At 47.2% G+C, this 16,507-nt stretch overlaps 1 protein-coding gene across 3 annotated transcripts in view; it reads right to left on the reverse strand.

The window, feature by feature from the left end:
• KLHL7 (kelch like family member 7) overlaps positions 1-16,507 on the reverse strand; it is a 378,349-nt gene that overhangs the window by 225,776 nt on the left and 136,066 nt on the right. For all 3 annotated transcript variants that reach the window (XM_086941766.1, XM_086941765.1, XM_086941767.1), the window contains exon 5: positions 843-1,018. In XM_086941766.1, the coding sequence (XP_086797892.1) occupies positions 843-1,018 (176 nt within the window). The remainder of the gene's footprint in view (positions 1-842; positions 1,019-16,507) is intronic.

Here is a 16,507-nt window from a genome sequence, read left to right on the forward strand (position 1 = left end):
AGAAGAAAATAATTGCTTTTGGTCTATCCATTGTACCACATCACAACTACCTTCTTTAAAAACATGTTTTATTATAAAACACATGAATACAAAAGTAATGCATTATTGGGGTCGAATATTCAAAACTAAAAATAGGCAAACATAGACAGTGATAAGCTATTTACCAGAGAGAAACAACATGCATTATCTAGCCACATGGATAAAACATTGGTCTAATTATACATAGAGCAGCTCTCTTCAATGAAAACAAGAACCTTATAAATGCTATCCAAAAAAGAAAAAAGAAAGTACGCATAGTCATATGAAAAAGTGGAGTCTAGTATAAACAGTTCATTTTGTACTAAAGAAAGCAGGCACTTAAAATCGATACCATGTGTAAGAAAATAGTAACTAATAGCAAAGATTAGTCATCGTTTTTTCAAGATTTTAATCAGATGGACTTCACACTTCTTCTCTTATCTTAACCCATGCTTCCTACAGAATGGTAGATTCACCCCTCCTCCCTTCACAGAGAGTTGCTTGAAGCCCTCACGCTTATTTTTTACGCTTACCTGAGTTCTCAAATCCCTGCATGTTTTCATTACTCCTTGCCCAGCCATTACCGGCAAGTCCAATTTTCGCCCTTCCCAACTCAAACTTTAGTAATTTGCTATTGATTAATTTAAGTAAATTGACCTCTTTCACACAATTCATATAAATTTCCCATGAGCCATTACAAATTGTTTCTTGGTGTGCGGCTGTGACTCCAAAACAACTAATAATTTCAAGTTCTAATAATCATTGTCCAGACTAAATTTGTGAAGTAGCATGTGCTTTATTTTTAACAAGGCCTAGTACCTTACCTGATCCTCTGCTCTGACAGTTAATGTGTCCTGGTTGAGGAGTTGTGTTACACGTTTAACATCAAGTTGCAGAAATTCATCAGTTTTGTAAACTTCTGTGAAGTGTTGATGGATAAAATCATCTGCAGTAGCCTTTAACTCTGGACAGTCCAAACATTCTGCTAACACACTAATGCCTGAAATAGACATAACATGAAAGGCAGATGACATTTCACTTGCCTTTTCCACATTTACATCCAATGTCATCACATAAATAATATGAAAATCACATTTGAATATTTAGGGCATGGTGGGTTATCTCTTACAACATCAGGAACGTCATGGTAAAGGAAACAAACCTGCATCTGATGGGTAGGCCTAGGCAGTTATGGCTGTCGAGCCACATGGATGACTTTTTCCTCAATGGTTATGGTCCATGCTTCATACAAGACTGATGGAGTTCAATTAACTTGGCACTTAATGGTCACTTATCACAAACACACAAATTATTGTTAGACTCGCATTTGGCCGATACATTTTAAGTCAACAAGTAAGGAAAGATTATATTTGTACTCCTTCAAATGAAGAATGAGCTTGTCCACAAGACAACTAAGAATCTGCTTTTGCCATGCCCAGTCCTTGACAGACCAGCTGAGGACAAACTATAATCGGAGTTCAAAATATGAAGACTTTCACAGTGGGAATTTAAACAGGGAGGCACTCATTCTAATTCGGGCGATAATCCAGTTTGGGGGCAAATGAGAGAGTGCATGCCTGGATTGTGTTAGATTGTGCATAAATAACACAGAGACGCTGCATTTTTCTGAGGTATTTGCAATGAGCCGGATGAATTCACACATGAAAATATGCGTTAAAAAAAAAAGTCTAGAGTAGACATAAAATCTGCCTTCTGTAAAAGTGGGAGTACCAGCTGAAGAGTCATCACGTGAAAGTGTTCTGAAAGTATATAAAAGTTTAACTCTGAGATCCAGAATAGGTCTTAGGGAACCATCCTTTTTGGGAATTAGAAAATACAGATTGTAAACCTCTGAGCCCTGGTACTGTGTTGAAACTGGTCTATAGCTCCTTTCAGTAAGAGAGAATGCACTTCCTGTTTGAGTAATTGTAGGTGTTCTGGAGACAATTTGTGAGGTCGAGGTGGAATGTTTGGGGATTGCCGGTAAGCTCCAGGCAAGAACCAGTTGGATAATTCCAATTACCCATTTGTCTGTTGTTATAGACTGCCAAATAGGGAGAAATTGTTTAAGTCTTCCCCCGATAGGTGTGGTGTAGTCAGGGGAAGTGTGGGCAAGCCACTGCTTAATAGGGGAAGCAGAGTTATGGGGTGTGTTGCCCTTACCCCTACCTTTAAAGTTTTTCCCTCTATAATCTCTTCGAAAAAATCCTCTTGAGGGAGAGGACTGGTTGTTACCTTTGTAAGTAGATGTACTCTGGTCTGAGAATGTGGTTTTAGATTCCTCGGCATAAGGAACGATGAAAGGAACCTCTGTTTGAAGGAGACTGGAGCACTCCCATGGACTTGGCCACTTCAGTGTCTTCATTTTTTCCAATGCTTGCTTGATCTGCTTCAGGACCAAAAGGAAAATGCTACTTACCAATATGCATCTGTTCTTGGCATGTAGAGCAGTAGATTTGTATACTTGTGCATAGATCGCCATCTGGTATTGGGCTCGGATGTTTGAACTTTGTTTTTATCTTGGAAGAAGTCTTTTATAGTCACAAGGTAGGTGACTCCTCCTTAGGATAATAGTGCGCATAGGCATCGACTACATCTCCAGATTGTTTTGCAATGGAGGGTTATGATGGAGTTAGTAAGAAATAGAAAACGATGTCCATGTAATGTATCTAAGTAAGATAGTATCGGGGAAGCAGGTGGGCGTATACAAATCTACAGATCTACATGCCAAGAACAGATGCATACTGGTAAGTAGCCTTTTCCTTTGGCGGCATATGAGCTGAAGACATGTGCATAGACTACACACCAGTTACCTCCTTAGCTGTGGCTACCTGTATCTGTTGCAGTGGTTTGAAAAAGTGTTCTTAATACAGCCTGGCCCACACTAGCTTGTTGTTTTGCTTGCACATCTACACAATAGTGTTTTGTGAACGTGTGTGGTGTAGACCAAGTTTCTGCTTTGCAGATGTCATCTAGGGAATGTTCCCATATAATGCCATGATGCCCCTAGTTTACGTGTGGAGTGAGCTCTAGGGGGAATGGTTAAGGTGTGTTTGGCTTTTGCATAGCATATTTGGATGCATTTAACAATCCACCTTGCTATCCCAGCTTTAGAGATAGGATTTCCTTTCTGAGGTGGGGGGAAAGCCACAAAAAGTGTTGTTTAGTCTTTCTAAAGTATTTTGTTCTTTCGATGTAGTAAAGTATCACTCTTTTTATGACCGGTGTATGAAGAGCCCGTTCTGCTACTGAGTCTGGTAGAGGGAAAAATACTGGGAGTTCTACAGACTGGTTAAGGTGGAAAGCAGAGACAACTTTAGGTAGAAATTTTGGTTTGGTCGTAAGAACCACTTTGTTATGATGGATTTGGAGAAATGGTTCTTGTATCGTTAATGCCTGGAGTTTACTGGCTCTTCTGAGAGAGGTGATGGCAATCAGGAAAGCTACATTCCAGGTGAGAAATTGTAATTCACATTTATGCTTATGTTCAAATGGGGGACCCAGGAGCCTGGTAAGTACCACATTTAGGTTCCAAACTGGAGAGGGTGGAACTCTAGATGGAATTATTCTTTTAAGACCTTCCATAAATGTCTTGATAGCTGGTACCCTAAACAAATACAAATGTTGTCTGTTTTGGAGATAGGCTGCTATTGCCGCAAGATGTAGTCTAATGGATGTATACGCTAGGTTGCATTGGTGTAGATGCAAAAGGCAACAGATGATGTTTTGAATAGAAACATCTAGTGGGTTCATTTTGTTATTTGTACAGTAAATGACAAATCTTTTCCACTTTGCGGTATAGCCTGCTCTAGTGATAGGACGTCCAGCCTCTTGAATGATGTTCATGCAGTCTGGCGGGAGATTAGGGTAGCCAAACTAAGATTCCAGGTGCCAGATGGCAAGGTTGAGTTGATTGGGATCTGGATGCCTTATCTCTCCATGGTTCTGAGTGAGAAGCTTGGGTGAGAGGTGTAGCTTTTGATGAGGAACTACTGATAGTCCCAAGAGGGTAGTGAACCATGGTTGTTGTGCCCATGTTGGAGCAATTAGGATCATTGTGAGGGAATGCTGTTTGAGTTTCTGAACCACTTGCGGAATGAGTGGGAGAGGTGGAAAAGCGTAACCAAATTTGCCTGACCAGTTCATCCATAGTGCATTGCTTTTGGACAATGGGTGTGGATACCTGGATGCGAAGCTTGGGCATTTTGCGTTTTGGTGTGTGGCGAACAGGTCTATTTCTGGGTGGCCCCACATTTGGAAGAATGGAAGCAGAACTTGAGGATTAAGTTCCCATTTGTGGATCTGCTGTTTTGGGCAGCCGAGTAGATCCGCAATTTGATTGTGTACTCCTGGGAGGTGTTCTTTAAGGAGATATATGTTTTGAGGAATGGCCCATCTCCATATGGTTTGAGCTAGGTTTGAAAGCTGGAGTGTGTGTGCCCCCTGTTTTTGTATATAATACATTGCTGTCATGTTGCCTGTACGGACTAGGACAGCATTGCTTAAGAGGTGGAGTTGAAAAGATTTTAACGCTAGGAAGATTGCCAACAATTCCATGTAATTTATGTGGAATTGTTTATGTTGAGGGGTCATATGCCCTGAATAGTATGGGTTTGAAGATGAGCTACACAGCCGGTGAGGGATGCGTCTGTTGTTAGCACTACCTGTGGAACCGGGTTGAGGAAAGGTTTTGTGTGTTCCACCACTGCAGAGAGTGATGGGTGCGGTCATCTACCAACACCAGATCTGTTAGCTGACCTTGAGCCTGGTTCCACTGATGTGCCAAACACTCCTGTAATGGACGTATTTGGAGTCTTGCATGTGGGTCGATGAGAATGCAAGAGGCCATCATCCCAATTAATTGCATGAACACTCTGTGCTGGTAGTGAGTGTTGAGGTTGAAATTTTGCTATTAGAGTTTGTAAGGTGCTTACCCTGACTGGGTTGGGGTAAGCTAGAGCTTTTGAAGTGTCTATTGTAGCCCCTAGATACTGTTGTATGTTGGATGGTTGGAGATGGGATTTGGTAAGGTTTACTGGGAATCCCAAGGCGTGAAGCAGCTGGATTGTTTTGTGTGTGTGTTGCACACAACTGCTGTGTGACTTGGCTTTTATGAGCCAGTCGTCCAGATAAGGGAAGACATAAATGTGCTGTCTTCTTAAGTGGGCTGCAACTACTGCAAGGCATTTGGTGAAGACTCTGGGTGCCGTAGTCACCCCGAATGGGAGGACTTTGAATTGGTAGTCTTGACCATCTACCACGAACCGGAGATATTTCCTGGGAGCGGTCTGCCTCTGACACCGTCATGCGACAGAGTATCAGGAGGATTAATGCCGGTTGCCCAGGAATAAAGAGATCGGAGTAATCACGATTGCTGTTGAATGTGTTCTTCTTGTTTGGACTTTGGTGAATCATATACACACGGCCGTCCAAAGCTGTGGAGAACTGCACCAACGTTAATAAAATACAGAGCCATAGGGCTTGAACGGATGAAAGCCTGATTTATGGAACAGCAGTTTTGTCAAATATAACGTGTCAGTATGATCCCTGTGGCCCACTGGAGGGCAAGACTAATGGACTAGCGGGTCAGACTCCCCCTTTCTTTTCGGACCCTGCACCTACCACCTGCGGGGTCCCCCAGGGGTCCTCCCTCAGCCCTACGCTCTTCAACGTCTACATGGCTCCGCTCGCCCCCATCGTCAGAACCTACGGACTCAACAATGTCATATACGCAGACAACACCCAACTCATCCTCTCCCTATCCAACGAACCCAACACTGCCAGACACAACTTTCGAAAAGTAATGGAAGCTGTCGCCAAATGGATGAAAAACAAATGCCTACCACTAAACACAAACAAAATGGAAGTACTCATCATGGGTCCATACTCAGACACCTGGAACGAAACCTGGTGGTCCTTCGAAGCCCGCCCACCCCCACGGTTCACGCACACAACCTAGGAATCATCCTGGACTCAGAGCTCAAAATGGACCGCCAGATCAACTCCGTCTCATCCTCCTGCTTCCACACCCTCCGCCTCCTACGTAAGACATTCAAATGGATCCCCCTCGAACACAGAAAGACCGTCACTCACACCCTGGCCACCAGCAGGCTCTCGACTACGGCAACGCACTGTGTGCCAGAATAAACAAAAACCTCACCCGCAAGCTACAGAACATCTAAAACGCCGTAGCAAGACTGGTCTCAACCTGCCAAGCCACTGCCACATCTCCCAACACTTACGCACACTCCACTGGCTCCCCATCGAAGCTAGAGTCACATTCAAGATGCTAACCCACGCTCACAAGGCCCTCCATGACACCGGACCAGCATACTTGAACAGCCGACTCAAAATCCACGCACCCCAAAGGACCCTTCGATCAGCCCAGCTCTCCTACGCCGTGATACCCGCACTAGAAAGACCAGATCCGGAGGCCGCTCGTTCTCCTTCCGCGTGGCCAGTGCTTGGAACGACCTTCCGCTCCACCTCAGACAGATAACATCGCTCACCATCGTCGCAAAAAACCTCAAAACCTGGTTCTTTGACAGACCCCCTTCTTGATGGACTGGAACCTGCAAAACTCCCACCCACCCACCTCCCAGCGCCTTGAGACCCTTACGGGTGAGTAGTCGCGCTTAACAAACACCTGATTTGATTTGGACTAAAAACTGTTTATCTTGCAGAACCTACTAAGGAAGATAAATGGATTCCCAGCACACACAAATTCCAGAAGGCGATGGTGAAAAAACGCACATGAGCAGCCCACTGAGGGCAGGAAGAAAGTAGTTATAAGTATGCTGGGGAATATCTGCAGATTCACAGCCAAGCCTATGAATAAGGAGCGGCAGAGTATCAGGAGGATTAATGCCAGTTCCCCAGGAATAAAGAAATCGGAGGAAACACAATTGCTGTTGAGTTCATTCTCACAATCTAAAAATACTGTGTGAGAAAGTGGCTCTATATATACTGGACCAGAATAAGGCACAGTGTGTATAGAGTCCACAATCCCCAGAGGTATAACAGGGGTTAAAGCCAGGCGTGACCTTACTCTCTAAAGTGGTAGCTTGGTCGAGCAGTAAGGCAGTACCAGAGGACAGTGTAAAGCATTTGTTCCACACACTCAGTCAGCAAAGGGTTTAACACACTTAAAGACTGAACTTCGGGCCAATTCATTTTATATCAAAGATATAGTTGTTTTATTTCTAGAACCAACAGGTATCAAAATATACTGTACGCAATATGAGAGGTCTCAGCTGAGTATTTTGCAGAAAGGCAATAAACTTTGTAAACACACTAGGTACAGGGGTTGCAGCAGGCAACACAATTCTACACACAAATCAGCATTGAGCTCAATGGTTTTTCCTATATAAACACAGTTGATTACTTTGTTAGTTCCAGGACTGGAACCTAGATTCAGTCCTGGGGTCTAAGCTGAAAACAGTTTAGTAAAAACGGTTTAGTTATTACAGTGATTTTTCAGGAGTATAAAGCTATTTTAAAAGTTCACACTTAGAAACTTTTCAACAGAAATCTGGCAATGTTATCCAATGAGAGAAAATTCAGGTTACAGGTAAAGTACGATCTAGTTACTTTTGTAATCCAGCACTGGGCTCCTAGGTCCAGAACGGGGGTCTCAACTTAAAACAGGTAAGCAATTACGTTTCAACATTTCGTATGACTTTTAAAGAATATTTCAAGTTTTCAAAAGTAGATAGAAGAAATGTCATAGAAAAGCAGACAATGGATTCCCATGGAGAAAGTTCAGGTTACTATTAAACCCGGTAAGGATTAATTTTGTGGTTCAGTACTGGGCTACGAGGTACAGTTCTGGCTTCTCTCCTGATCACAGGTGAGTACTTCGGAGTTCGGAATTCAGTTGATTTTATATGAATATTTTAGGTTTCCAAAACTTCACACTTCGAAGATTTTTCGAGTCAAACCAGTCAATGTTATCCAAAGGCAGGTAAGTGATTTACCGGTTTCCGGGTGAGTACTCCACTGGTGAGATTAGGGTTCTGGGCATAGACTCAGGGGTCCCCCAGGGTCAGGTAGGTACAGTTGGTTCACCCTCAGCGGCACAGGGGCTGCCGGGTGCAGAGGTAGTTACGCCCAATGTTATCCAATGAGGGGTAGGGGGCCTCCGGTTGGTGGCAGCTGGCAAGCAGGCCACTCAGCTGTGGAAGAGGACCTCCTGGTCACTTGCTCAGAGCAAATGGGGAAGTAGAATAGGGCAAAGGTGGCATGGCCAGCGGCACTCGGGCGGCTGGGTGCAGGGTGCTTTTGAGCCGTCGGGCGCTCAATGTTATGCAATGTGAAAGGTCACAAACGAACAAAGGCTGCAGGCTCGGGGACGGAGAATCTTTCGGGAGAGACCACCACTTCGAGAGGTAAGTTGGGATCTTGGAGCACAGGTAGGTACCCCAAAGGAAGGCACAGGGGGCTGTAGGGTGCCGGGTGAAGGGGTGCCTTCAGGTGTCGGGAAAGCTTAACCTCGGCTGGTCGCGGTTGGAGGGGCCCCTGGTTATGAGTCTGCAGGCGTTGTCTGGTTCATCGAGGAGGGTCTTTGGGCACTGGACTTCGGGTCCCAGTCGCCGGGGGACGTCCTCGTGGTCTTGGATCACTTGGGCACGGCCCGAGCTCGGCGGGTGCAGAGTGGGCTGGTCCGGAGCTTCCTGGCTGGTACCAGGGGTGTTGTTGCAGCAGAGCCTCTGCTGATGGGAGTCCCAGTCTTTAAGAGGGTTAAGGCAGGCAGGTCCTCTGGGTGTACCAAGGTTGCTGTCAAGTCAAGTCAAATAATTTATATAGCGCACTACATACCCAGAGGGTCTCAAGGCGCTTGAGGAAGGGTGGGGAATTATTTGTCGAAAATCCAGGTTTTAAGCTGCTTTCTGAAGGCTGGGTGGTTTTGAGAGAGGCGGAGGTGAATGGGAAGGGAGTTCCATGTTTTAGCCGCTAGGTAGGAGAAGGATCTTCCCCCCCCCATGGTGGATTTGTTGATGCGTGGAACCGCAGCGAGGGCTTGGCTGGAGGAACGTAGCTGGCGGGAGGGGGAGTAGAAGGATAATCGCGTGTTGAGGCATTCTGGTCCAAGTTCGTAGAGTGCTTTGTGTGCATGAGTGAGGAGGCGGAACGTTATCCTCTTATTGACAGGGAGCCAGTGGAGGTCTTTTAGGTGACCGGAAATATGGTCTTTACGCGGGATGTCTAGTATGAGTCTGGCTGATGCATTTTGGATGCGTTGGAGTTTTCTCTGAAGTTTAGCGGTGGTACCGGCGTATAGGGTGTTTCCGTAGTCCAGGCGGCTTGTAACTAGTGCGTGGGTGACCGTGTTTCTAGTTTCGGTGGGGATCCAGCGAAATGTTTTTTTGAGCATGCGGAGGATGTTGAAGCAAGATGAAGAAACTGCGTTGACTTGTCTGGTCATCGAGAGAGAGGAGTCCAGGATGACACCCAGGTTCCGTGCGTGGTCCGTTGGAATGGGTGCTTTTCCTAGGGCAGCTGGCCACCAGGAATCGTCCCAGGCGGAAGGGGAAGTACCTAAGATGAGGACTTCTGTTTTGTCTGAGTTCAGTTTAAGACGGCTGTGCTTCATCCACTCGGCTACTTCTTTCATTCCTTCATGTAGGTTGGTTTTAGCGGTGTTTGGGTCTTTGGTGAGGGAGAGGATCAGCTGAGTGTCATCAGCGTAGGAGATGATGTTGAGGTTGTGTTGGCGTGCGATGGCCGCGAGGGGGCTCATGTATACGTTGAAGAGGGTGGGCTGAGTGAAGAGCCTTGTGGCACGCCGCAGATGACTTCGGTGGCCTCCGACTTGAACGGTGGAAGGCGGACTCTCTGAGTTCTTCCGGCGAGGAACGAGGTGATCCAGTCCAGTGCTTTTCCTTGGATTCCGATGTTGTTGAGGCGTTGTAAAAGGGTGCTGTGGCAGACTGTGTCGAAGGCTGCGGAGAGGTCAAGGAGGATGAGGGCGACTGTGTCTCCATTGTCCAGTAGTGTTTGAATGTCATCTGTTGCTGCGATGAGGGCGGTCTCAGTGCTGTGTTTGGCTCGGAAGCCGGACTGTGATGAGTCGAGGGATTTGTTGGCTTCGAGGAAGGCGGCAAGCTGGTTGTTGACTGCTTTCTCGATGACTTTGGCCGGGAATGGTAGGAGCGAAATGGGGCGGTAGTTTTTGAGTTCGGTGGGATCAGCTGTGGGTTTTTTCAGGAGGGCGCTGAGTTCGGCGTGTTTCCAGCTTTCCGGGAAGGTGGCGGATTTGAAGGAGCAATTGATGACGTCTTGGAGATAGGGTGCTATGATGAAGTCTGCTTTGTTGAAGATGTGGTGAAGACATGGGTCTGTGGGGGATCCTGAGTGGATGGAGTTCATCAGGCGGATGGTGTCCTCAGTGGAGATTGGGTTCCAGTCATTAAGGATGTTCAAGGGGGGTGAAGGTACGGTAGAAGGTTGGGTGGGTTGGTATCCGGGTTGGTTGTCGAAGCTGTTGTGGATGTCTGCGATTTTGTCGTGGAAGAACGAAGCTAGGGAGTCGCAAAGGGTTTGAGAGGGAGTGATGTCGTTGGAGTTGGCAGTGGGGTTGGTAAACTTTTTGAGGATGTTGAATAGTTCCTTGCTGTTGTGGGCGTTGTTGTCTAGTCGGTCTTTGAATGCAGCTTTCTTGGCAGTTCGGATCAGTTGGTGGTGTATGCGGGTGGCGTTTTTGAAGGCGTCTCTGGTGCTGGTGTTTGGGTCTTTTTTCCAGGCTTTCTCAAGGGAGCGACAGAGTTTCTTGGATTTCTTAAGATCATCGTTGAACCAGGGGGCGTTTTTGCTGCCTAGTTTGATTTGACGTTTTTTCAAAGGTGCTAGGTTGTCGGCGCTGTTGGTTAGCCATTGAGTGAGGTTAATGGCTGCTTGGTTGGCATTCGATGAGTGGGCAGGGGGGTTTTGAAGAAGCGATGAGGAGATCTGGTCGATGGTGATTTTGTTCCAGTTTCTTTGCAGAGTAGGTTGAGGATGGTTGTGGGTTGTGGTCTTTTTGTAGACAAAGTGAACGCAGCTGTGGTCCGTCCAATGGAGAACTGAAGTGTGACTGAAGGAGATGTGTTCGCTGGAGGTGAAGATAGGGTCGAGTGTGTGTCCTGCGTTGTGGGTGGGGGTGTTAACTAGTTGTTTGAGTCCGAGGTTGGCGAGATTGTCCAGAAGGGTGATGGTGTTGCTGTCGTTGCTCTTTTAAGGTGAAAATTGAGGTCTCCCAGTAGAATGTAGTCCTCGGAGGGGAGGGCGTGTGGGGTGATGAAGTCAGTGATGTCTTCACTGAATTGTGCACGGGGTCCTGGTAGAGGAGTGTGCCTCTGAGTGTGGTCTAGCGAGGTTGTCGTCAGAGCTGGTTGAGATGCGGATGGAGTTCCTATGGACGATGGCGATGCCTCCTCCTGTTTGGTTAGTGCGGTCCTTTCGGATGATCTTGTAGCCTTCCGGGATGGCTATGGTGATGTCCGGAGCTGAAGAGGCGTTCATCCAGGTTTCTGTTAGGAAGGCGACGTCCGGAGAATTGGTGTCTAGTAGATTCCATAGGTCGATGGCGTGTCTGTGGACCGAGCGGGTGTTGAGCAGGATGCATTTTAGGTGGTTAGTGTCGGATCTCTGTTTGGTGTTTGTGGATGTGGGGATGGTCTTGGTGCCGTCATACTTGCAGGAGTTGCATGTGAAGGGTCCATGGGTGTGTCCAGGTGCGGCTTGGGCGCAGTTGGGGAGTCGGCCGGGGTTTAGTGCTAGGAGGGTGGAGGCGTTGTATGTAATGCGGGAGGGGTGGGTGGTGCGGGGACCAGGGGGTCTGGCGCTGGGCGCGGTCCAGGCGCGGACGGGCGTAGACGGGCTTACATTTGGCGCACCTTCGCCGCCGGAGTTTGGGCAGGAGCAGGTTCCAGGATCGACAGGCCGGTAGGGCTGGGGCCAAGTCAGTTGGGGTCGTCTTGTTGTAAGCAGCTGCACGGCGGGTCTTCCTCCTCCTGATCTTCTTTCTTCTTTTCGTATCGGGATCGGAGGACGGAAGGTTCAGCGAGCCCCTAAATACTGAATTTATGGGCGTTATAGGTAGGGCAATGGCAGGAACCAATAGGTGCCTGTCCTGTGGTGGGTACACTCCCTAGCCTGCTCCTCTCCTGTGGGAGGGGCAGGAGCCTAGCAGTGATTGGGCAGAGCTCCACATCTTCAAGATGGCCAGGGTCGTGCTTCACCTCGTCTCCCCCACCTGAGGGGTGGGGTTGGCACAGGCTGGCACACCCCCCTTCCTGACGTAGTTTTTCCCGCCAGTCTTCCCGCCAGTATGGGGGTCAGGACTGGTGGGGGCCAGTTGCTGGGTACAGCAAATGGTCGGGAGAAGCTCAGAGAGGCGGCAGGCCTGTGAAGCTTCCCCCTGCCAATCCTGGGGGAGGAGACCTAGCACCTCGATCAGGTTGTGCATTGCTGCAGGCCCAGGAGAGCGGGGGGATCTCCACCCAGGGGTCCAGCAACATGTCTGCTGTGTGGCAGCCTAGGCAGCCTCTCCGTCCAGAAGTGGATTGGGGTTAGGTTTCAGGGGGCATCTCTAAGATGCCCTCTGTGGTGCATTTTAATGTGCTGAGAAGTTTGATACCAAACTTGTAAGTCTTCAGTGTAGCCATTATGGTGTTGTGGAGTTCGTAATGTCGACCTCCCAGCTCCATATACTCTTAATGTTATCACTGCACTTACAGTGCCCAGGAATGGCCCTGGGCACTGTAGGTACACAGGGCTCATGCACCTGTGCCCACACCACTGGCACAGGGCACCCAGCTAGAGGGGTGACTGATGTATGCCAGGGCAGTGGGTGTGTGGGCATGGCACACAGGGATGTGTGCCATGTCGACTCTTTGTTTAGTTCTGTACTTAGGCACTCAGCCTGTAAAGGCAGTGTGTGGGTGCCAGGGTACAGGGCCCCTAAGGGTGGCACAAAAAGTGCTGCAGCCCTTAGTCTCTCTGGTCACCATATCCTGGGTACCTAGGGTACCATTTACTAGGGGCTGACAGGTGGCCACAGATGCCAATTGGGTTTTAGTTTCAACACAGTTTTAGGGAAGGAACACAGGCAATGAATAAATAAGAAAATGTTTCCTAAATAATCTTTGCTTTGAGACAATGCTGATATAGATATTGCATGATGGATATATTATCTAGATACTGAATTGATACCTAGGAGAGGTTTGTTGTTGCTCCACACTCAGTCTAAGCACATCAGCAGTCAGAAAAAAGTGGGGGCATACCAATGTAAGAAAGATGGCACTTTCTCACACAACTCCCCCTCCCCCGCCTAAACGAAAGGTGATGAGACTAACCTTGTCCTAGGGAGTCTTCATTGTCTAAGTGGAAGAACCTGGAAAGTCCATCTGCATTGGCATGGGCAGTCCCTGGTCGGTGTTCCACTTCAAAGTCCATACCCTGTAGGGAGATGGACCATCTCAAGAGTTTTGAATTTTCCCCTTTCATCTGCATTGGCCATCTGAGAGGTCTGTGGTCAGTTTGAACCAGGAAGTGAGCCCCAAACAAGTAGGGCCTCAACTTCTTCAGGGACCAAACCACAGCTAAGGCCTCCCTCTAAATGGCTCTCCAACGCTGCTCTCTGGTGAGTAGCCTCCGGGTTATAAAAGCAACAGGTTGGTCTTGGCCTTCCTCATTGATCTGGGAGAGGACTGCTTCTATCCCCAGCTCGGAGGCATCAGTCTGCACTATGAACTGCTTGGAGTAGTCTGGTGCTTTTAGAATGGGTGCTGAGCACATTGCTTCTTTCAGGGTGTCAAAAGCCTTTTGGCAGCTAATAGTCCAGTTTACTTTCTTGGTCATTTTATTGGATGTGAGTTCTGTGAGGGGAGTCACAATGGACCCATATCCCGTCACAAACGACCTGTAGTATCCAGTCAAGCCAAGGAATGCCATGACTTGGGTCTGGGTGGTTGGAGCTGCCCAGTCCAGGATACTCTGGATCTTGGGCTGTAAGGGTTGGACCTGGCCTCCACCAACAAGGTGGCCCAAGTACACCACAGTGCCCTGCCCTATCTTGCATTTGGATGCATTGATAGTCAGTCCTGCAGATTGCAGGGCTTGTAGAACCTTCCCAAGGTGGATCAGGTGATCCTGACAGGTGGAGCTAAAGACAGCAATATCATCAAGATACAAAACAAGCAAATGGAGAGGCAACAGAGAGAATAATGAAAAGAATGTATCAATGCGACAAAACGCAACGCATGTCCTTCATTGATATGAAAAAGGTCCTGTTTTAATAAGTCTTCTTGACACGATGATAAAAGTAAACAGGCAATATTCTCAATACAGGATGACCAAAGAAACAGCCAATGTGTTTCGCCCGTTGTGGGCTTCCTCAGTGCAGAAGTATATTGTATTGACTGCAGTCACGCTATTTGGACCTCAGATGAAAAATAATGCGCAAGCAAATGAGCTTGTAGGTACACATGTCCTGTGTAAAGAACAACAAAAACAACTGGAAATGGAGGACGTAACTCTAACCAGGATGCAAGTCCAAAACTGAGTTCCTTAAAACAACGTTCTATCTGAGTAAGTCTTTATTTCCTTTCAAAACGTGAATTGAGCACACAGATGAGGTATAGGCTATGATATGCCACAAACCGGATTTGGCGCGAAATCCGGTTTGCCAGAAGCGAGATTAAAGACTCGTCGGACGAAATGGGGAAGTTTTTATAACTGAGGACTTTTTGGACGTGTGGCATATCATAGCGTACACCTCATCTGTGTGATTAATTCACGTTTTGAAAGAAAAAAGACTTACTCAGATAGAACGTTGTTTAAGGAACTCCGTTTTGGACTCGCATCCTGGTTAGAGTTACGTCCTCCCTTTCCAGTTGTTTTCGTTGTTCTTTACACAGGACACGTGTACCTACAAGCTCATTTGCTTGCGCATTTTTTCATCTGAGGTCCAAATAGCGTGACTGCAGTCAATACAATATACTTCTGCCCTGAGGAAGCCCACAACGGGCGAAACGCGTTAGCTATTTCTTTGGTTATCCTGTATTGAGAATATTGGCTGTTTACTTTTATCATCGTGTCAAGAAGACTTATTCAAATAGGACCTTTTTCATATCAATGAAGGACATATATTGTGTTTTGTCTCATTGATACATTCTTTTCATTATTCTCTCTGTTGCCTCTCTATTTGCTTGTTTTGTATCTATTTGTTTAAAGTCCTGTGGCAGTGGACTTAGGAGGTGGGCAAAGTTTGCACATCAATTTATTGTGAACTCACATGTATATATAGGTGGTGCAACAGATAATCCCTTACTGCTTTCCCGTAGCTGTTTTTTGAATATCATCAAGATAAGCTGCACTAAAGGACTCCAATCCTGTCAGGACTTGGTTCACCAACCTCTGGAAGGTGGCAGGGGAATTATTTAACCCAAAAGGCCTTACAGTAAATTGATAGTGCCCATCAGGGGTGGAGAATGCGGTTTTCTCTTTGCCTCCTGGGGCAATGCCAATCTGCCAGTACCCTGCAGTTAAGTCAAAGGTACTGAGGAATGTGGCTGCCCCTAGTTTATCTATCAACTCATCTGCTCTTGGAATGGGGTGAGCATCTGTCTTGGTGACAGAGTGGAGCACTCTATAGTCCACACAGAACCGCATCTCTCTCTTTCCACCCTGTTGATGAGGTTTGGGGACCAGAACCACTGGGCTAGCCCAGGGGCTCTCAGAGGGTTCAATCACCCCTTAGCTCCAGCATCTTGCTGACTTCAGCTTTGATGCTTTCCTTGACTTGGCCTGATTGTCGATAGATTGTGTTTTTGACAGGGTTACTGTCACCAGTGTCCACATCATGGGTACACCAGCTGGTCAGACCAGGGGTCAAGGAAAAGATGCTAGCAAATTGCTGCAAGACTTGCTTGCAGTCAGTCTGCTGTTGGGGAGAGAGGGTATCTGAAAAGACCACTCCATCCACTGACCCATCTTTTGGGCTGGAAGAGAGGAGATCCGGAAGAGGTTCACTCTCTGCTTCCTGTTCCTCATCAGTCACCATCAGCATGGTGAGGTCAGCCCTGTCATTGTAGAGTTTAAGGCGGTTCCCATGGATAACCCTTTTGGGTGTCCTGCTGGTGCCTAGGTCCACTAAGTAAGTGACCTCACTCTTTTTTCCAGGATAGGGTAAGGGCCACTCCATCTGTCTTGGAGAGCCCTTGGTGCCACTGGCTCCAAAACCCACACCTGTTGTCCTGGTTGAAACTTAACCATGGCAGCTTTTTGGTCATACCAGTGCTTCTGCAGCTCCTGGCTGGCCTTAAGATTCTTGGAGGCCTTGTCCATGTACTCAGCCATTCTTGACCTTAGGCCAAGCACATAGTCCACATTGTCTTGCTTGGGTTTTTGGAGAGGCCTCTCCCAACCCTATTTCGCCAGATAAAGTGGTCCCCTTACAGGATGACCAAACAGAAGTTCAAAGGGTGAAAACCCCACTCCTTTATGTAGC

Source organism: Lissotriton vulgaris, chromosome 10 (genome assembly GCF_964263255.1).
Source record: "Lissotriton vulgaris chromosome 10, aLisVul1.2, whole genome shotgun sequence".
Classification (NCBI taxonomy): Eukaryota; Metazoa; Chordata; class Amphibia; order Caudata; family Salamandridae; genus Lissotriton; species Lissotriton vulgaris.